The 22,511-nt window shown below is 31.6% G+C and overlaps 3 protein-coding genes across 5 annotated transcripts in view; 1 reads left to right on the top strand and 2 right to left on the bottom strand.

Moving 5' to 3' along the window:
- Positions 1 to 6,200: 6,200 nt before the first annotated feature.
- On the top strand, positions 6,201 to 9,578 carry LOC119832552 (apyrase). The gene is made up of 4 exons (XM_038356216.1): positions 6,201 to 6,978; positions 7,267 to 7,476; positions 8,845 to 9,078; positions 9,320 to 9,578. Exons 1-4 carry the CDS (start codon positions 6,442 to 6,444, stop codon positions 9,521 to 9,523), a joined length of 1,185 nt encoding a protein of 394 aa, XP_038212144.1. The 5' UTR covers positions 6,201 to 6,441; the 3' UTR covers positions 9,524 to 9,578.
- Positions 9,579 to 10,466: 888 nt separating this feature from the next.
- Positions 10,467 to 17,898, bottom strand: LOC119832585 (mitochondrial glycine transporter-like). Of its 2 annotated transcripts, none has more exons than XM_038356258.1 (6): positions 17,557 to 17,898; positions 14,409 to 14,542; positions 13,807 to 14,070; positions 12,452 to 12,627; positions 11,529 to 11,698; positions 10,467 to 10,869 (listed from the first exon to the last, which is right to left on the bottom strand). In XM_038356258.1, the coding sequence occupies exons 1-6, from the start codon at positions 17,629 to 17,631 to the stop codon at positions 10,750 to 10,752; spliced, it is 939 nt and encodes a 312-aa protein (XP_038212186.1). In that variant the 5' UTR covers positions 17,632 to 17,898; the 3' UTR covers positions 10,467 to 10,749. The 2 variants fall into 2 exon arrangements, with proteins under 2 accessions (XP_038212186.1, XP_038212187.1); XM_038356259.1 differs by lacking the exon at positions 17,557 to 17,898 and adding an exon at positions 14,824 to 14,856.
- A 2,921-nt stretch (positions 17,899 to 20,819) lies between these two features.
- Positions 20,820 to 22,511, bottom strand: part of LOC119832249 (myophilin) — a 16,847-nt gene continuing 15,155 nt past the window's right edge. For both annotated transcript variants that reach the window (XM_038355910.1, XM_038355911.1), the window contains exon 4: positions 20,820 to 21,759. In XM_038355910.1, coding sequence (XP_038211838.1) covers positions 21,589 to 21,759 — 171 coding nt within the window. In that variant the 3' untranslated portion in view covers positions 20,820 to 21,588. The remainder of the gene's footprint in view (positions 21,760 to 22,511) is intronic.

Genomic DNA, 22,511 nt, shown 5'->3' with positions numbered 1-22,511 from the left:
TTAACAACTGTACCAAGGAGGCGGTATTTCTTCTATTCTTCTTTTAGCGTAGAGTCTACTTTAATTTCTTTTTTATCAAAAATACAAGGATCCAAAGAACTTTTGAAATTATTCTATTAATATGTCTATATTAGTGACAACTTTAAAGTTTTATTTTTAAACAAACTTAGATAAATAGCATTTCGGTGTTCTAGACTAGTCTAAACAATACTAGCTAAGTATGTAAGTAAACATCGTTTCAAATGATTATTTTAAATCCGACTTTATCCAGTAGGTACTATATATAAACCCATACAATTAAGTGCATGTTTCTTTAGTTGTTTATAACATGCTTGATGTTATAAAAATAATAACATTGTTAGAAATTTGAGATCGTATCAGCGAGATGAAACGCCACATATAGTCTAGTTTAGAAATGAGAAGGCTTTTAACTTTTTGTGTTACTTATCGGATCTAAATTAACGTAATTTCATAATTAGAGCATAATTCAGTGCGTGTATTAATTCGTATGTAATGCACGCACTTAATATAATAATTACATTTACACATAATTATTAATTGAAAAGAAACTATATTATCTTTAATATAGTATAAATACAAGCCAATTAAAGAGTTAAATCTTTATCTAATACTAGCTGCGCCCCACGGTTTCACCCGCGTAAGTCCGTATCCCGTAGGAATATCGGGATAAAAAGTTGCCTATATGTTATTCCAGTTGTCCAGCTGTCTACGTACCAAGTTTCATTGCAATCGGTTCTGTAGTATTTGCGTGAAAGAGTAACAAGCACACTCACATCCTTTCAAACTTTCGCATTTATAATATAAGTAGGATAGGATTTTAAATTAATTCTATGATTATTTTTCATGTACCCGATTTATAATCGTATAAACGGCGACCTTCTGTAATAGGTCATGGCGTCTCTTTGTAAACCATTTTGAAGATTTTAAGTTGTTTAAAAATAGCATTATGTAAACTATAACGCACCACTTTCATCTTCCTTGGTTTTCTTTCTTATCCTCACTTGTGCGAAGTAATTATTAATAAGTAGATAGTTCAGTATTTAGGCGTACTTGTGGACAAATTCTTAATAATTCAGATATGTCTTCAGATAATTGTATATGTATATATGTATTCAGATAAGTACATTTTTTGTATGAACATTAAATATTTAATTGTATAAATTTCTACTTGATTTTATTATCTAACTTTTGATTTAATATTGTTGCCATGATCGTAAGAGTAGCTATACGTATAGTACATATAGCATATTTAATCAATTTTATATCTAATTAAAATACAGCGGGCTGTCAGTCATGTCCATGAAATAGGTCTTATCATTAAAGACCTATAATTACTTGACGTAAACTCACTATACAGAGCGCAGTCCTTTTTATCTACACTGCTTAATAAAGTGCTAGCAATTTATGACTCTCATAATTGATGTGTCGCCTTAAATTAACATTTAATTAAATTTTACAATTTAACCTTGCCTTTTTTAACTGATAGCACGCGAAATCTGTCAAATTTAGGGGTGGCTAAATCAAATTGTTTTTGTTTTCAAAGTGTTCTAAAACTTTTCTTATACTTAGTGCTTATCGCGTTTTGATCATTTTGTACAAAATTCACTGAATTCGTTTTGCATATAGATTGAAGGATATTAAGACTTCAACCAAAAACCTATTGTTACGTATATAATATTTGCTCTGTATTTAATAATATTATAAAAATAATAAATATAGCACTAGCTTTCGTAGTCTTCACATAGGTAGATCTCCTCGTATGTGTTCTAAAATTACGATAATAGTAATCGCAAATTAAATGCATTAAGGTAAAGGTTACATGATTTTTTACTAATCTGATATTTAACATCCCCCCATTTTTAATATCACACACATTCACTTTAACTAAATTAAGTCTCTGATATTAGATAAAAACCAAACAGTATTGTAGCTATGTAAATTTCCGCCCCTTTCCACTTAGTAGCCCAAAACACAAACATGACTTTAAACCCAACGATAAAACAAAGAGTTGTTCTCGTTTGAACAACCGAGACGAAACCTCACCCCATCTAGATCAAATATTTATTTTTGTCACGCGTTCATTCCAAATTTGTTTGTTAAAATGCAAGTAGGATCGTAGAATCGATCAGATAGCTCTGGGTCATCGAGATATATGGTGTTAAAGTAGACAGTGAATTGCTTTTTAGGGTTCCATACCCAAAGCTAGCCAATCTTTGGGTATGGAACCCTGGTCATTAATTAGATAGGTGAACAATTTATTTATTTTTTACCTTATTCATACGGAATTCGTATTGTCACGAGTACGACTCGCACTTCGATCGATGCTGTTTTTTTAAGTAGGCAAACGGTAGTATCGTCTGATTGTAAGCTACATCGAATTTAAATATCATTCGATTTGATTTTATATCATTATATTTATGTAATTTGATTTTGGCATGTCTTTAATAGAAAGAAAAGTGAAATCTCCGTGGTATGAAGTTACACGAGACAACAATTATGCTACGGTTTGTATCGTCAGTTATTCAATATCATAAATTACAAGGGATTCGCTGGTAAAAGATTAAAGAACACCCAAATGTGGGAGTCCAGTACACTTCGACACGAATTGGGCAAACTCGCTCCGGGACGCGTCACATAAAATCGGCGTGAAATACTTGGTAGCGTGTAAACTTGGTGTAAATAGGCGCGCTTGAAATCACGTATCTTTTTCTCCCAATCCTTTCCTTTACTTATTCAATAATGCTATCTTGATTCCGTTCCCCTTAAAAGACGCCTTGCAAAAGTTTAAAGTTCACTTGATGATCGCTTACCAAAAGGCGAACCAACGGTGTGTTTGCGAGAAATTCATACACTCGCGGCACATAAATGTATGTATTATATAAATATTATTTTTATATAAATACTAAATATCTGTGTAAGTTTAAAAACACGATATATGTAGGTATAGATTGTCATGGAATAATTATTCACAATACGCATAAAATTAATATTTATAATAATAGTGAATAATCACAGCTCTAAGCACAGATCACTCAAAGACCAATGCATTTAATATGCAAAAAATCCTGTTCAAATCTCACTAGCGTATTAGTGTAAATTATACAATGATCAATAAAATTACGAGTCATGATTACCTTTTCGCTTGTGTGTGGGCTAAAAATTGCAAATCGATCTCATATAATTCTGCTACTCTTTCATTTAATTTTCACTTTCATTTAGAATCGCATTAGATTCAATTAGAACACTATTATCACCTCTTTGTTCTTATTACATAGACACAAATTCGCCAATTCGAAAGTAGACAGAACCACAGACGAAATATATTTTTATTTCTTTGAATTTATTGTTTTGATCTTGATGAAAGTTTCTCCTGATGATAATGATGAAAGCCTCATGGGTATACATTATAGTAAATGGTTTAATTTCACAAAAAATACAATTTACTTTGACCTTTTGAAAAGTAAATGCATAATGACTTAGGTTTGTTAATAAATTTAGATTGTCTAAGGTATTTGTGGTTTATGAAATAAAACATTTTGTTATATGTAAATAATTTAGTCTAAATGATGATTAGATACATAAATGATTGCTGTGATTCTAAAGCTAACATTAACAAAATAATAATTTTAACCTAGGAATAATAATATTTTCAGGGTACAAATAAACCGAACTTCAGTTTGGTATCAGAAATGAGAGTATATGCGAAATAATAACACAGGGCAATAGTAACAATACTGCCTATTAGCCGACAGAACCAAATACACCCCAAATCACAGCATACTGGCCTCTGATTGGGTTCCTTTTTCTTCACATATGTTTTTCCAACTGATAAATTTTGACGTCTGTCCAAGAAAACGATAAGCAATTAAAGTTTTATTGACAATTAAACACTGTGTTTGTATGTGTAAAATAGACTGTTGGGTGAAGCCATTAACAAATAGAAGAAGAAGAAGAAGGGTAAAGTAGATACTGTTTTTTATTTATAATGTAGTACATATCACAGATAACATAATATTGTACTTGTTTGAAATGTTATCTAACATCTACTTAATGGACATATAAACATAAAATTAGACTGGCTAGGGAAAGCCCTAGCGTTACACTATTTATAACTCAATAACGGATTAACTGATTTGGCTGAAAATTTGTGCAGAGGTAGCTTTGAACCAGGAGACGGACATAGGAAAGTTCTTATCCCGGAATTCCTATGGGAACATGCGAGCAAAACCCCTGGTCTATCTTTCCTTTTTTTTATGTCACAGTCTGTGTGTGGTAAGCGCTACCGCCGCCCATGAATATTTTGAACATTAAGGTCCATTGCAGACCTTACGCCTCTACAAATGGATTGACGACTTTTAATTGGGATTTAAATTGGGATTCATTCTTTATAGTAATAATTAATTTATTCCTATAAAGAAAGGATTGGCGAGAGGAATAAAGGAAAGGGCTGGGAAAGGGAAGGAAAGGGATACGGGCCTACGTAGGCAAAGCTGCGGGCGGAATGCTAGTATATCATAAATTAAAGTATTGTAAATTGATTACTTTTACAGGACCCAAACCCAACTCTTTTACCCAGAATAACGCTCACTGCACATTGTTAAGATGTTTTACCCTACATACTTCTTATATAAAAATACGGCAATTCAATATAATTCTATTAAAATGAAAGATCTTGCCTCGTATATAAGTAAATTTTAAAGTAGCTGCCTATAAACATATTTTAATGGAAATTTAGAATTTTTTCTTTTACTTGCTATATGAAAAAATAATTAATCTACCTAAATAGGTTGGTGAAGTTACTTAAAAATAATTCGCCCTCACAATAAAATCTTCTGCTTTGCCTCTGTGCTGATCATCGAACTAGCTTTGTATTAACCAAGTCCCATCAGCCATGTATCTGAAAGTTAGGTAAGCATTAAAAATTTATAAAAAATATATTGGACATATCTACAAAACAAACAGAAGGAATAAATTGAGAACAAATGTTAATGCATCCAGCAAACGCATGTTTTAAAGTAAAAATACATTCGCATAGAATACGTTTCCACTACTACGTCACGCGTTCGCTTCGCTTCGTTTTTAAAGTACGGAGTTAAACATAGACCGTGAAGTCATTTATTTAATAATTTAAACAAAAAGTAACAAAGATACATTTTAAAGTTCATTACTTACTTCTGTCTCATATCGTATCGTATATTATATGAAACGTAATTAATATTTGCCAAATATAATATGAAGCAGAAAAATATGATTAGTACAACAACAAAAGCATAAAATTCTAAGTACCAGAGTACGCTGGTAAATTGGCCATGCATCACGATTTCTAATTTTTGAAGCTGTTTTACCTACTTCCTATAATAATTCAATTCGTGTCAATAGCGATGTCACCGTTTATGGTTTATTGTAGGATTTATAAAAAGGTGTATCTATACACTTTTTCTGAATATAAAATAGAATTTCTTTGAATTCAATTTTAAATATATTATTTATTTAATTAATAATTGTAAGTGCTTGGGATATTCATCAAAAAACCCTCGTATCACGTCAAAATTTAGACCTTACTAATAATAGGACGGCTAGTAATAATAATATTGTGACTCGTTTATTTATAAATAAAAATACTCTAAAGATCTTCGGTTTTCAGAATCAGGATCTCAGGTTCGTATTATGTATATTTCAAAATTATTAAAATGTGAAATGTTGCATTTTCATTGCAATAAATATAATATGTTTAGCTGTTAGTCCTACGGCTTCGCATGTATGATCAAAATAAAGTAAAGGTGGTAGCGCCATCTATAGGAATTTATAAAATTTGATTCAAATACATACTATATTATTATTTATTAAACACCAAATGCATGTTCCTATGGAGATCATTAACTGTGACCCTCTATCTCGACACATAAAAAAAATCACTCCTTTGCAATGCGACAGGAAGACAAAGAAACAAACAAAAACATTTTGTATTAATAATATTATATAAGAATGAATGTAGGTAAAATATTTCTATACACCGTTGTAGAACCATTTTTCAACATACGCAATTTTCACATTACCATTAAATAGTCTCCCATGCTATCTTTATTATCTGTAATCACACAACAAAATGGATAAAATGTCAAATGTTAAGAAACCTCAATGTCAAAATATTTGCCAGCCGTCACCCGCGATCCGTCAGCCGTCATTGGTCATCACAGGTTTTACTACAATATGTCATAAATGGTTGTAGTTAAAATTTTGGTATAATAGCAATATGTAAAAGAAATTTCCACATGTTTTGTTAAATAATAACACGATCTGTAAATATGTCGTGCATATTTGACATTTTTTATAATTCCTCTTTATTTATCTAGTCATTTATTAATTTCTATATTGAATCGCGAGTGATCTTAAAATGAATTAATTCTTTATTGATACGTTATGTATGACTATTACGAATTTGAAGAACGTAAAATGCGTGGTCTTCGTGATTGGCGCAAGGCGCTACGGACTCCTGCCACCTATAGAGTAGGAAATACAGTGAGAATACAACCTCAGTTTGTGTTACTTATAATTTTATTAGGAGTATTTTTGTTGGTGTTATTTTATTATAGTTGGTGGACAAGTGACCATTCGCACTCTTTGAATCGATGGACTAAGAGTTCACGTCCATACAATGCCACTTACCCGCTTTCGCCTGTTATACATTCCGGAGATACATATACATTTAGGATAGGAATAGTGGCGGATTTGGATACGAATTCTAAAAGCAATACTAAGGCCCACACTTACAATAGTTACCTGAAGAAAGGGTTATTAACTTATAACCCTGTAAAGAATTATGTTACTGTTTCTTGGGACAGTCTGCCGGCAACATTGCTCTCATCAACATATTCACACAAAGGCCGAGGAATGGAGTTATCAGAATTGATTGTGTATGATGGTAGATTGCTTTCCTTTGATGATAGATCTGGAATGGTATGTTGAACTCAATAATGTACCCTTTTTTGTTTACATTATACAGAAACATTTTAAATTTACTTGTTACTCCAACCTAACTTAACTTGCTCCAAATTCTTCTAATAATAATATTTATTACCTTTTAATACACCTATATCAAATTCATACTTGTAAAAGTTACTTAATATCAGAAATATAATATGTTACTCAATAATCAACCAAAACGATTAGGTATAATTTGTGATGATGTGTTCTGTTAAATGTTTCATTTTAAAGGTAATCACCTCAAACCTTGATTATTTACAGGTTTTTGAAATAGCTAACAACAAAATAGTGCCATGGGTGATATTATCTGATGGCAATGGTTTCAATGAGAAGGGTTTTAAATCGGAATGGGCGACAATCAAAGATGAAATCCTCTATGTTGGGTCTATGGGTAAAGAGTGGACCACAGCTAGTGGAGAATTCCAAACATATGACCCTATGTGGGTCAAAGCTATCAATATACATGGAGAGGTATTTATATCTATATGAACATTATTAATATTGTTGGGTTGAATATATTTATCTTTTGAGCTCCTGATTTATATTGAGAAAGTATTTTTGTGTTTGTTTCTAATATTAGTTGCTGTGAAAAAGAGAGAATAAAAACAGAAATTGGAATATATATAACACTAGAATTAAAAAAGTAATAACTAATGAATATCAATAGATAAGATTAGTTTTATATTATAAGTAATATGTTATCTACAGGAAACCATGATAAAAACTTCTGAAAACTCTTATCAAACAGTAAGAATAGTTATGAAATTGAACATTTTTCCATAGGTATATGGGTTGATAGACATATTAGAACTTAAGTGATTATGTGAAATGAATTGACTTATTTTGATAATTTTTAATAGCTGATTAAATCCTGACCAAATTCAAGTTCATAATCCCGATACAGGTTTCATTACATACAAAATGTATGTTTATAGACATAAATATGATGTTAATTAATTTCTAGACATTCATTTCTAATTTTTTATGTTAAAGTTTTACATATTTGAATATATATGTTATAAGCTGAACGGCCCACACTGTTCTGCCTTACTTTTATCATTTAGAGTAGGGTATTTAGTATGAAAAATAGATGAGAAATTTTGAAAGAATAGAAAAAATTTGATCACGAGGCAGGATTCGAACCTGCGTATCTTGCCTAACCGTAGCAACGCCTAGCCTCTCGGCCACCCGTGATCCTGCCACAGTAATCGAATTTCTTCTACTCTTTCGGTTTCATGTGCCTAAGGGGCACCCCACGCCATCTATTGAGATGATTAAGAACCATCACAACCAATACGAAACATTATTTCAATGATTACAATATTGTATCGATGGAACGCGGCCTTTGTTAAATTTTTAATTTTTTGGGGTGCCCCTTAGGCACATGAAACCGAAAGAGTAGAAGAAATTCGATTACTGTGGCTAGATCACGGGTGGCCGGGAGGGTAGGCGTTGCTACGGTTAGGCAAGATACGCAGGTTCGAATCCTGCCTAGTGATCAAATTTTTTCTATTCTTTCAAAATTTCTCATTTATAAAGCATTTCAATGCTATAAAACAAAAAATTAAAAAAAAAATGAAAAATAGATGTCGACCGATCTGTGCAGCCGTTCCAGAGGAGGTGGTAACGAACATTGTGACACCTGAATTTTATATATTAGACATTTCTTCAAAGATAAGGTTTAAAAAGCCTAAATATTGCTTTATTTTTTCCTGATATATGTCACAATAATAGGGCTCATTAAAAATTAATAACTAAGTATATGTATAATGTATGTATGCTACATATAATTCCGTATTTTGTCTACATTTTCAAAAAAGTTACGCCTACTAATTTCAGGTGCAGCATTTGAGCTGGGTACACCAATATAAAGCACTTAGACGCTCAATTGGCATAGACTGGCCGGGCTACATGATCCATGAGTCTGGAGTGTGGTCTCCAATAAGCGAGAAGTGGTACTTTTTGCCGAGGCGATGCAGCCATGAACCCTACAACGAAACTAAGGATGAAATCATGGGGTGCAATTATTTGATCACTGCAGATAATAATTTCAGCAATGTCAAGGCAGTGCAGGTTATTAACATTTTAAATGTGAAATAATTAACACGAAATTTTCAATTTATTTTTTACATCATAAAGAATAAACCCAGTTCATTGGATCTCAATGGAGATAGATTAGACAGGGAAATTTTGTTGTGAAAAAGTTATTTGATAGTGATTTATAAGTTAAATGTTGCTTGAATATTACTCTAAAGCTTTTGCATGTTTTGCATGTTTAACGTAAAACAATATTTTAGTAAATTGTATCTTTCAGATAACAAAACTACAGCCTAAACATGGATTCTCTTCATTCAAGTTTATTCCTGGATCAAAAGATGAAGCCATTGTTGCTTTGAAAACTACTGAGTTTGAAGGAAAAACGGCCACATACATAACTGCATTTACCATAGATGGGAGAGTATTGTTAGATGATATGCTAGTTGAAAATCTTAAATATGAAGGCATCGAGTTTATATGATGCCCATTTAGTTCCAATGTGTAAATATGTAATATAAATTTCTTTTATTTACCGACATGTGGTTTTCTTTTGTTCTAGATATGGTGATTAATATTGTAATTAGTTTATATCGGTTTTAATAACTGCTCAAGGACTTTAGTAGCAATAACATTGATGGAATTTTGTAATAAATATGCTTATCTGTAAGTTAATTAGAGGTAAAGGCGGTTCTCGTTTAAATAGTTAATGATTTGAGTACTTAAATGATTATATTTAATAGCATTGTTTCTTAGTTCGTTTGAGCCTAGCTGTCGCTATAACATGTGATATTTGAGGAGACCATCACATTTACTCATACTACTTAAATATTATAGATATATAAAGAATCCTAACAGTTAAGCTGGGTAGAATTGTTTTATAAACCCTGACACATGATTTTTTTATATTTGAGAGATATAGTAATTTACCTAAATTATATAGTATGGGAATTAAAAATTATGTATTATCCTTCTATATATAAAAGTTTTGCACCTATAATTGCTAATTATATTTTATATATTTATTTATTACACTTTATTTTGCTGGTATGCAAACAGATCCTTTATTGAGTTTGTTTGCTAATGCTTCTCGTCTAATATCAAAGAAAACTTAAAAAATATGGAAGATGTTTAATAATTTGTTATTTAATTTATAATAGAAGTCTTTAAAATAAAAATTGGACTTTGTGGTAGGCAAACTTAAAAATGACTATTGAAATTCTATTAAAAATAGAGCAACTAGGCAACTTATCATAGTATCACAATTATTATTTATATGTTTTATATATTCGAGTCTATGATGAATTTTGAAGTATCAATAATAATATTCAAACATGGAAGTAATATGTACGTATGTACTGTGGATAATTAATATAAAACTAATACTTTAACTGATACACAAGGCAAATAATAAATTAAACAGTATGTCATAAATGTAAATATTTATTTGATAACAATATCACAATTGCGGCTTAAGCTAGTTTCTACGAAAATAACGACAAAACAATATAAGGTACTTAATAGTCTTAACCCATCTAATGGCTTAAAATATGAACATATGAAGGAAATAATAGAAATAACACAGAGTAAATAAACTGTTAAAAACTACAGATAAAAGTAGCATAAAATAAACAATTGTAAATGAAAATCTAGGAACATATACCTGCTCTAACTCACTTTGTGTTTCAAACAAAAACTGAGAATTTAGAATTATTTTAAGCCAATAGATCGAGTTATTTGTTCGAATACCGTCCACGCCATTGCCGCCATGAGAGTTCTGCGAACCATCCTGGGTACCGCACCTTTGAAAAATCCACGGAATCCATATGTCTGAAAGAAATAAAAACTTTATTATTTACTATCTGAAAAGTCAGATTTAAAAATATTTTGAAAACGTAAAAAATCTGGTCCTGTTCAAATTTCAAAAAAGACACTTCTTCCCCGAGGAAGTCATATGCTTTTACATAACCGCAGAAGTTGAAAATAAAATAAAAAACCAATACCTCAATTCTCTGATAATGAAGGATGCTGATATGGGAAATAAATCACAAAACAATCGAGATATATAAGATATTTTTGTCGTAAGTTTTTAATTTAATAAAGCCCTGATAACATTCAACCCCGAATGCACTGAGATTTCACAAAAAAATATCTGAATAATAATTAGTACCCACTATTTTTTCTGACCTTATCGTATGGTCTGATACTGATAGTATTACTCATTATTTTTAATGAGACATTTGGAAATCAAACATAACTAAGTACATATATCGAATGAAATTAAAGGATATTTAATTTTAATTAAATTAAATATCCTTATTAGTATGTAAAATAATGATTTGTAGATATTTTTTTTTCTTGATAATCTTATTTATGCTTCAATCGATTAAAATAATTCATAAGATTATTCAATTGTCAAACCTTTATTGTACAAGTACAATTTTCACCATGACTGGCAGCTAAAAAAGAATAAAAAAAACTAATCTCACCTGATGAACATACATGGCAGCACCAAACGCGTTCGGAAACTTGTCCGGATACAACTGCATGTTCGTTTTCAGCACGTCCGCCGGGTTAGTGACCAGCGACGCCGCAATTCCCGCCAACACGCCGCATGAGAAATGTATGCCGCTCGCTGCCGTCGGTGATTTGAGCCATTCTGAAGTTGATTTACGTTTTTTTATTTAATTTCTTTGCATTTTATAGTAACACAAGTAGGTAGTATAACGTTATTTTCATTGCAGTACAGATTAGGATCTGATAGGTCCTATCCTACTATCCTACTAATATTAAAAATGCGAAAGTTTGTAAGGGTGTGTGTGCTTGTTGCTCTTTCACACAAAAACTACTGAAACGATTGACGACGACAAATTACAGAATTAGAATAACATATAGGCATCTTTTTATCCCGATATTCCTACGGGATACGGACTTACGCGGGTGAAACCGAGGGGCGCAGCTAGTAGGTACATATAATCTTGCCCTTCTACATAAAGCTGAATAAATCGTTTAAATTTGATAGGTTTATTATAATACTGGTAATTGGTGGCATAGCAGCCACTTTGAGACAAATGTATTGATACGCAATTAGACTAAAATATTTACAATATTTTTAAATAACTCTGCGATAATACTATTATGACAAACATTAAAATTGTATCAGTTCTTAGTTTGGTAAGTTGACATTATATTTAATGCAAACATACGAGTATGTCTCGGGACGCCCGAAAGAACTACCTACGACTAGCCCTGTGGTTAGAGTGAGATAGAAACAGCCTGCATACCGTTATCATGGGCGTGAGAGAAAGAAGAAGCAGTTTATTCTACCATAAGAAGTTATCACTTAATAAAGTTATATAATTTTTAATCTTCAGAACTAAGAGAAGTAACAAAAAACATTCGTAACACCAACCTTTAGGTACAGCCTGTTTCGTCTGAGTGTAGAACATGAGATACAATCCAGAGAAAGGTGCGTCTCTTGCTAAGGTCGGTCCTAACCCACATGACAGTCCTCTTATGCCTTCCGCCTTGTATATCGCCTTTAGAGCCCCGCTCAAACTGTTGTATTTATATACGCCTGACTCGTATCTGAAAATTATTTATTTTATAAATTACATGCGATTTAAAAGTTATATGATATAGTTGTTAAGCAAGGCGATGCTTATACAGACAATATTTTTAACTAGCTAATAGCTACCGGTGGTACATATATAGCCTTTGTCACTCAGTAAAGTTTCAGCTTTCTAATGGTGAATTGAATTGAATGAATTTTGAAAATTGCCAAAGCCAGTAGTTTTTGAGTTTATCCATTACAAACAAACAAACAAACAAAATTATTCCTCTTTATAATATTAGTGCAGATTTTATTTGCAGTTGTCTTTTCATATGAAAATCTCGTAATGATGGTGACTGAGAACATAGGAGCATTCGTTAATTACTCATACTCATAAACGCGCCGACATTATTAAAAGGGATTTATCAAAATTTCTAATAAAAATTACTGAACTGTGAACCCATTAATATATTATGTTTTAAGTATGTTTAATTAGAATCAATATCTATCCATTTTAAGTGTTATTTGCTTCATTAACAATATATAATACGTGTGAGAAGCTATAATTAAACATTTAATTAAAATAAAATTTATGGCGAACTGAATCGAACTCTTGTATTAAATTTTGCATAGTTTATTGAATGACATAAAACTTTCTTTCTAATTTAAATTCAGTGCGTCTTAACATAAATTAATGGATTACATTGTACGAGTATATAAATGTAAATGTATGCAAATAATAGGGTTACTGCGTTTTAACTTGTGACTAGCTGAACAATATTGCATGTGTAATGTTACATTGAACTTTATGTAGACTGAAAACTTGTAAACAGTACAGTGAACGGATTTTGTTACGTATGCATCAAATATAGGTACAGTTTCTCCTCTGTTTCATATAAATAGAAGTTTATAGTTGTTTTTTTTTTTTCAGTTTTTAGTTGAAGTACGACGAGTTTTGTAAATTATTTGTTCTTTTTTAATCAAATTCGTTTCATTAATTCTAGCATTTACAATAAAATTATCATAGTCAGTTAAATCCTTAACTAACCGTTTTCGGATACGAAATTTAAATATGAAACTAGTATATAAGAACAGAAAAACGATTTTATACACGACAATTTTTAAAAGAGGACTACACACTACTTAAATGTTTTCTAGTTCTGCAATAAATAATAACATTGTTGTTAAATAGGTATTTTGTGCAACTTTCTCACCTGGTCTTAATAACAGTAATCGGTATCAACGCCACGCCACTCATCGTCCTAGCCACAACGCCCAGACCTATCGCCTCCAGAGCTGTCAGATCCTGTCTGTTCTTTCCCAACTTGGTCTGCAACCAGTGGAGTGATGAGAAGTAGAGTCCAACACCAGGTACGCAACGGGCTACCGAGGGTACCATCCCCCGCCATAACCCCGCGATATGCTCCTGGCGTACTATGTTCATGAATGTCGTGATCATGCCGGGTTGGATTCGGCCGCTGGAATATTGATTTTTATATAGAATTTTGGATGGATGGAGAACCATGTTTTTATACCAGCACATATTATGCATATGTAATGCCTAGGTAAGGATTTAGTTTCGAGTTTTCTTTGCTCATTGTGGCCCAGTAAGAGCGAATAAAGTTTGTACACAAAGGATTAAGTAGTTTGAAATGAGGGGGAAGATAGATCATTTTAATAGAAGAATAATGCATCTATTAGCTTGAGAGGCATTCGCATTTTTCGTTGAGTTCGTCGTAAGTTTCGTATGTATTATTAATATGAATTATTTATATGAATGATAATAGGCAACTTTATTATTATGCCGCATACTTACTCGACTGTCGTCGCAACAACATTATGAGTTGGATTCTGAAGCCTTGTCTTCACTAAGTCCAATGGTTGGAAGAGAATAGTGCTAAATGTTCCGGAGAAAGACCCCGCGAGGAATGCTTTAAACACCGGGTGATACTGTAACAATCAATTGCATTATAGTAGATAAATATCTTAAATTGTGTAATGTTAGTATAAGTCAATAATTTGGTTTACACAATTGTAACGAAGCAAAACTATGATAAACTCCGACCCTCGCACCACGACAGTCGTACAGTTCTGAGTGATAACTACAACTTTGCTCACGATAGCAATTTTCATCATTGATTTGATCGAAGTGTTCTCGATGATGTGTTCAAAACATAGATAGTGGAATTGTGTGTTATATACAGTAAACATTTCTTAAAGACTTTACTTACATTAGCAACAATATCCATAATGATACAAAATATTCTTTCCTATTAAGAAAGCCGTGCAGTTGTTGTCAAGTGATGTCTTGCGGATAAACCCCGAATTTGTAGTATTCAAAATTGTAGAGCCAATAGCAAAGGAAACGTTTAAATTGATACGGATTTGGGTATAATTTTAAATCGTATCCGAGTAGTCCGAATAGTAGATGGGGTTGACGCGGTACATCAGAGTTATAGTCATTTTTTGTAGAAGCCTGCTCGAAGATTGATACATGTATGCAATCGCCAGAATTAATTTTAAAGAACAAAAGTCCACAATCATTAACTCCCTATAAACGTCCTTTAACACAATCACAAATAGAGTTCAATAAGGAGATAGGAAATCACGGTTACAAACTAATTTAGCCATTAGGGAGAACACAAAGATATTGAAAGAAAGTATTGGAAGGAGGTACTTGAGAGACGCGTGCGCACAACACGGTTGTTACACGAGTAATGGCGAGATATAAGTGTGGCAACGCGATAAAACAGAGTAATTTATATGGGCCTTTATCGGCAGTAGACTATAACTGTCGTGGGTGAGTGAGGTCGAAGGTCGACCCCAACCGATATCAATGATCCACGCTAGGGGGTAATGAGTGAGCCGATTAATATTTAAGTAAATGTTTGTATGAGACTGTTTTTTCCGCAATGAGATAGTGACGAACCCCACGTTATCTCGCTGAATGTACTCAAATATATACAATTTTAAGTTCACTTTTCACATTCAAGAAAATAGTGATCAATGACATGTAGAAAATATAGCCAGAAGGTAAGGTGTTATCAGATTTTTTTTTTTTTTTTGTACGAGACTTAAAAATACTGGTTACTGTATTTTACAAGACAAAAATATCATAAACATGTTGTTTATGATAGTACTAAAGTCCATTTAGAAGATAAGGGGGGGTGAACTTTACTTAATGTTTGCTGCACATATATAGTGTATTGTACTTAAAAAGTAATTGAATTAAGTACTACAAATTTTTTATTAAAATTTGACTACAATAATTTTTCTATAATATATCATGATTATAAATACCTATTTTAATAGTCAGTAAAGTGAAACCTTACAATACTTCATGATACAACAGCACTTATGATATATAAAAAAAAAATTATAAGGTTTGACTCTTGAATCTCTTCAATTTTTAGAGCTGTTGTTAGACATTTTCATGATATAGTTCAAGTAGTGTTGTATAGGTATGTTATGAAAAGAAAATTATTATTATTTGAACTAAATTGGAAAATTGTTTCAAATAAATCACATATGCAATGTCCTAAGATTCATACAGATGATATGTATATTTAACATAACTATTTAATAGTTCAAAAACAGTCTATTTACATCTCCAGCATAGTATAATCAGATAAAGAAACTTTGTCATCTCACTGACCCAAGACATCCTAAGAACATAAAAATAAAGACCAGCGCAGATTAAAATCACTGCAAACAAGCTACGAGACAAATAATAATTATCATTGGTCTTGTTGCTACGACATGTCAAACCTTATTGATAACCAAATGGAACAAACATTTTATACATTGAACATATTTATTTTTGGTACTTAATCAGTTATTTTTTCATTTATACTTATTATTTTCATTTGATACACCTTGTGGATTAAAATTTTGTAGAAATGAATCAATACTGACATGAGATTGGGATTTTATTATCACAACTTCATATTTATTTGGTAGGTTGTTTATATGTTGGGTTTACAATAAGAGGAGGCCATATTCCTGCAGTGGAAACATATATATGGGCTGATGATTTATACTTTTGCCTTATTTATAAAATTCAATTCTATTTTTAATAGGAGGATGAAAAACCTTAAATCATATTTATTTATTTTTTGTTTTGTCAATTATGACATTTCATATGATTTTCTTATGAGAATTTTTACATTAATTAATAAATAAAAGTACCAAAAATTTAAGAAATTAATTTCATTAATTCTCTTAAAAACAAACAGAATTTTTATAGAGCAATATTCTACAAAATAATTTTAATTTGAAATATTTAAGTGCCTATTATAAATGGGCACTTAAAAGTAAATAAGTGCAACATGTGTGTTTCAACATTAAACTTCAACATTCAAAATTAAAAAAAATATATCTTACAAGAAAGTTTTTTTATTTTATTAACGTTTGAAAGTTATTAAATGAAATAGTAAATTAATTATATTTTTTTTACCCCAATCTACTACAATATAAAAGATATGGCTAAGAACGTCATACAAAATTTAAATTTGTAAAATTCTTTTTCAGTTTTTTTTTACATATAATATGTAAAGTAAATTGAAAAAGAATTTGTAATGTATTATAAATTTTCAAGGGCTGTGGAGAAGGCCCTTATTTGTGAAACAGAGGTTAGCTATAATTACTTACTAATTTAAAGAACAAAGTAATACAAATGATAACAAAGAAACAAAATATACTGACTTTAATAATAAAAAAAAACCTACCTGGTTATAGAGAGATCTTTCCATATGTCAACGCAATAAACTAACCAAATAGAGACTAAACTTTATACTTATAAAACAGCTCATGTTTACTTACCAAGATTCCACTTTGAAAAATAATGATGAAACATGACGTCTGATAAAGCAGGAATAAATATTCATTGCGTGAAACAGTAAGTAGTTAGGTCACAGAGGACACTCTTATCGGAACAAACAAGTCTGCTGGGGGCCCACACTTACGTCGTTATCATTCCTTAGGTCAACGGGCGTTGTGTCGATCGCCCATCCATTCGAATACGCTCCTAACTGCGACATCACAAATTATTATTTCATGGTCTCATTGTTATAATGTTTTGAATACAATCAGATACACATACGTTTGAAATATGCTCAAATGTATGTACCTAGTTGCATTGCGAAACAATCGCAGTAGAATAAACAATCGTATTTAAACAATCACTTTTAGACCTATTACTATACTACTTTAAATTATGTGATGCCTTGTGATCTGTAAGATATATCTTTAATGAACTAGGTGAAAATCATAATACATAACCAATTACTACACAGAAACATGACTGATGACGTTAATTTTGACATTTTCACATACTTCCTAAAATGTCAGCTGTAAATTTGTAACTGACATTGCAATTTTTTATAATCCATAATGCCGGAGATGTGCTATTTTATTGATAGTATTTTGTATTTTCAACAACCCATTTAATAACAACTGTTTTTAAAATACAAAAAGGGCGTATGAGATATTCAAAGGGTAGGTAGACGACCGAATGTATATGAGTGGGCGGTGCGATGGCACAGGGAGGGAGATTAATAAAAATGAAGTCAAACTTTAACCTATTTGATATAATGCTACTAGCTGTTCATCTCGGCTTCGCCTATTGTATATATATATTTCTACTGGTGAAAGAATTTTTTAAATCGGTTTTGCGTAAAAACGTTACAAAAACACAAACCAAAAATTATATACAACAACAACAAGACAAAAATGTTCCTCTTTATAGTATTACCTAGATTAAAAAACTTATTTTGAAACCTCCAACAAATTCGTTTTTACAGACACGTCACATTATAATAACATATTCGCGAATTTATTTTTTATCCCTCCCGTTAAATATATGGATAGCTCCCTTAAAAATATTTTTTCTTCAAACAAACGTAACATCTAATTTAGTCTATCACCATATCAAATCATATCAAAATCTGCCTAGGTAACGGTTTTTACATGATTGACACGACGCGTCGATAGCGATAAAGGCATTAGCAAATTTTTTTTATGGACAAGTAGGTGATCAGCCTTCTGTGTCTTGCTAGACCGAGACGTTTTTTTTATCGTGCGTCTCCACCGGGAATCGAACCCAGGATCCCTCGTTCTACGCTCATGCGTTAACCACTGTGGCCACCAAGGAGGCGGTCAATTTGAAAGCGACTCTATTCGAAGGTGACTATTTGAAAGCGATTTAGTATTTTTGTTAAAAATTAGTATAGAGTTTGCGTATGGCGTTACACTTATCTAATTTACCTTCTTATTATCAATAATAACACATTTATTGTGTGGATAATATTTTTAATAGAATTAAATGCAATTTTTATTCACTATCTTTATATTACATAAAATTTTCGTGTCAGATAACACTCGAGGAGGTATATATGGTAAACCGTTCCATCGATTTTTATGGAATTTTGTGTCCATATCGGCTGAGATCTGAGACTAGGCCAACATCTATTTTTAATAACTTTATAATATCATCATATGATAAAATACAGATCAGCGTTTGCCGGGTTAGTTAGTCTACACTAAAATTATAAAGAGGAAACTTTTGTATTTTTGCATGTTTGTAAAGTTTTCACGCAAAAACCTCAGGATAGATTTAAAAAATTCTTTCACCATTAGAAAGCTGCAGCTTCACTGAGTGATATAGGCTATATATGTACCTACCACAGGCGAACAGCTATTTATAGTATTTCATTCAATCATTATCTTACAAACTTTCGCATTTATAATATTATTAGTATAATATTATAAATGCGAAAGTTTGTAAGGATGTGTGTGTGTTTGTTGCTCTTTCAAGCAAAAACTACTGAACCTATTGCAATGAAATTTGGTACGTAGACAGCTGGACAACTGGAATAACATACAGGCAATTTCTTATGCCGATATTCCTACTGCATACAGACATACGCGGGGCGCAGCTAGTTGTTTCATATTGGTTGAGATAGTTGTTAATTCTCTCAATAGATGGCGTGGGTTGCCCGTAGGAACATAAACTCCACAGATAACGTAATACTATAACTTATGTGGGTTTCCTGGATCAAATATTAGTAATAATTATTGTATAAATATGATTCACGACGGAACAGAATCTCATTGGTTTATATAGCATATAGCTATAGCACTGAGACAATAATTGATTCATAGACAAAACCAAGGGTTTTACTTTATCATAATTTAGGTGTTTATCGCGGAATAGCTGAACCCAAGAGCACTTCATATTAGAGGTTATCGCATAAATATTATAGTATTATAAAGCCTGGGGCATTTGAGTATTAATTATTATACTATTTAATCGTATTATTTTATTAACATTTCAATATGATAACAAACATCAGACGTCAATGTTTGTAGGCACTGACATGAAAATTAATAAATACCTATGCGTATTTAAATACACAAGAAGATATTAAGTACGTAAATATGTTATTAATCAAAATCGTCATAATTTTTGTTTTCTTAGTATGCATATATTTGTATAGACAAAAAACATTTATCAGTAAAGTATCTTTAGGACCATGCTAATTGAGAGATGTCAAGTTATTTTTATGTAGTTAATAGTTGAGATATTACAATTCAAGGCGCCCTGAGCCCTTTTCAACAACTTTTTTATTTTTTTACCCAACTTTTGCTTGCTGGAGTATGTAATTTTTTTGTATACTATATTTATATTTGTTACGTAGGTAGCTGGACAACAAATGACACATAGGCAACTTTTTATCCCGATATTCCTACGGGACTTACGCGGATAAAAACGCGGGCCGCAGTATGATATATAATCTTATATCAGAACAATATCAAAGGTTTTATATGTAAGTGTCTTAATGTGGCAGGTATTTTAAATAAATCAATCAGATTTAAGCGACATTTAGTTTTTTTATTACTCAAGTCTTTACTGTACTTAAACAATACATCAATAATTAATTACTTGGTATCTACTTGCGTGTATATGTATCAAATTAAAAAAAATACTTAAAAGTTCAAATTGAAATCTATTTTTAATCTTTCTTAGGAGACGAGCATGCTTCGGAGACGAGCAATTATGCTCGCTCGCTGGGAAGGTTTTTTATTACGTGTAAACTGTAATATAGTTTGGTCTATGTTTTGATTTTACTTATGTTTATTAAATAGTGTTTAATGAAGCCAATTGACACTGGTTTTTATAAAAATATATCTTAGGTATTAAAGGAAATCACGTTAAATAAAAACAGAATTTTTTGTGATTATTATTTATTACTACGTACTTTCACAAAGTCATGAAACTTCGCGAAACTTACAAAAATGAATCATAAAAATATATACCTATACGAATAGAGGAATTTTATATATTGGTTAATCACAGTAACAACACAATAAATATAACGTGGAATGAATTCATTTCATTATAATAGAATGACTCAAGAATAGTTCTTGATAATTTTGGAAAATACTTTAGTCACCTTCGATGAACAATTAAAAACCCTTAAGGACTTCCAAAGGCACAACATTATTTTATAAAGATAAATATGCATACGAAAAAAGCTTAAAGAAGTCGGAGATTGGCACTTCACTTTAGATTAAAAGATCTTAAAGAATTAGGAAAACTAGTAATAAAATGCTTATATTATTATTTTCGTAAATAAAACAAATGCTAACCGACTTATAAAACTATAGTAAGATCAAAAGAATCTTACCTGTCATTATAGTAAAGTAAATCCAATTGTGGAATGAATGCGGAATGCACAAAACGAATACAATTTAAAATATCAATCCAACATATTTTAGTTAACTACAGAGATTCTATATACGCAGTTTGTATAATGGTCCTTATTGAGATTAATAAGACTCGAATAATATCGCCATTCTAAGTACTTTGTTTATGCTAATCAGAACTACTTATATAATCTATGGATTGAACATTCATTGACTGCGGCGGTTTCCCGCCAAAAGTTACATAGTCACGCCAAAGTTTGTTGTCGACTATGGTAATATTTTGAATCTGTTTACATATGTCTAGTGTTGCCAAAGTTGATTCCGCTTTGGTTGGCGCCTTTGTTGGAGCCGTATTGTAAGGAGATGACGCCTTGTCCCGCTCTCAGTTGTTCTTCAGTGAAATTGCGTACGTTCTTCTCGGCTTCCTTTGGTCCTATTGACGGCATGCCGTAGTTATGGGCCTGGAAATACAATAAATAATATAAATTTCTATTTTGTATGACATCGTAATGGATACTTAGAGGATAAAACAGATATTGAACAGAAATTTCATACATCACAGTCCTACATCAGTGGATTATTTACACAATTTTAAGTGTTTGTATACCTATGAAAGTTTTTAATCGTGTAAAACTTAAAAGAAAATTTGATGGCAAAATTAAAGGTTTTCGATACTTTAAAGGTAATAAAATACAAGGAACTAACCCATCCCTATAATAATCTAACCTAATATTATAAAGCTGAAGAGTTTGTTTGTTTGTTTGTAAATACTAATCTCAGGAACTACTGGTCCGATTCGAAAAATTCTTTCAGTGTTAGATAGCCCATTTATTGAGGAAGGCTATAGGCTATATATGTACCACGCACAAAGCCGGGGCGGACCGCTAGTTAATAATATTATGCCAGCTGAGCTGATGACTAACTATAAGGTTTGGTGATGATTGTATCATAATAATCTGTCTCACCTTTCTGCCCAACGACTGTAAGCAAATAACAACAGAATTTAGATTCTGTCTCTCCCAAAGGTCAACAGTTTGGAAAGTCTCCTGCGCGGGCACACCAAACTGCTTGGCGGCTTCGAGGAACGCGTTGATGTTCTCCATGCACTTGAACGCCATTTTAGACTCGTTTATCTTCTTCACCTGGCCCGGTTTGATGCTGTTCGCGAGCCTGGAAATGCCGGGATACTTGTTATTTATTAGGTGAAGGGGTT

This window comes from Zerene cesonia, chromosome 15, assembly GCF_012273895.1.
Source record: "Zerene cesonia ecotype Mississippi chromosome 15, Zerene_cesonia_1.1, whole genome shotgun sequence".
In the NCBI taxonomy this organism is placed as follows: domain Eukaryota; kingdom Metazoa; phylum Arthropoda; class Insecta; order Lepidoptera; family Pieridae; genus Zerene; species Zerene cesonia.
This window is presented reverse-complemented; position numbering and strand designations above follow the sequence as displayed.

Excerpts from the sequence above, each read along its gene's own strand:
- LOC119832552 (XM_038356216.1), top strand. The coding sequence starts at position 6,442 with ATGTATGACTATTACGAATTTGAAGAACGTAAAATGCGTGGTCTTCGT. Across the intron at positions 6,979-7,266 it reads TTGATGATAGATCTGGAATG|GTTTTTGAAATAGCTAACAA; the intron begins GTATGTTGAACT and ends GATTATTTACAG. Across the intron at positions 7,477-8,844 it reads CTATCAATATACATGGAGAG|GTGCAGCATTTGAGCTGGGT; the intron begins GTATTTATATCT and ends TACTAATTTCAG.
- LOC119832585 (XM_038356258.1), bottom strand. The coding sequence starts at position 17,631 with ATGTCGCAGTTAGGAGCGTATTCGAATGGATGGGCGATCGACACAACG. Across the intron at positions 11,699-12,451 it reads GAAACAGGCTGTACCTAAAG|AATGGCTCAAATCACCGACG; the intron begins GTTGGTGTTACG and ends AATCAACTTCAG. Across the intron at positions 10,870-11,528 it reads CTGCCATGTATGTTCATCAG|ACATATGGATTCCGTGGATT; the intron begins GTGAGATTAGTT and ends TATTTCTTTCAG.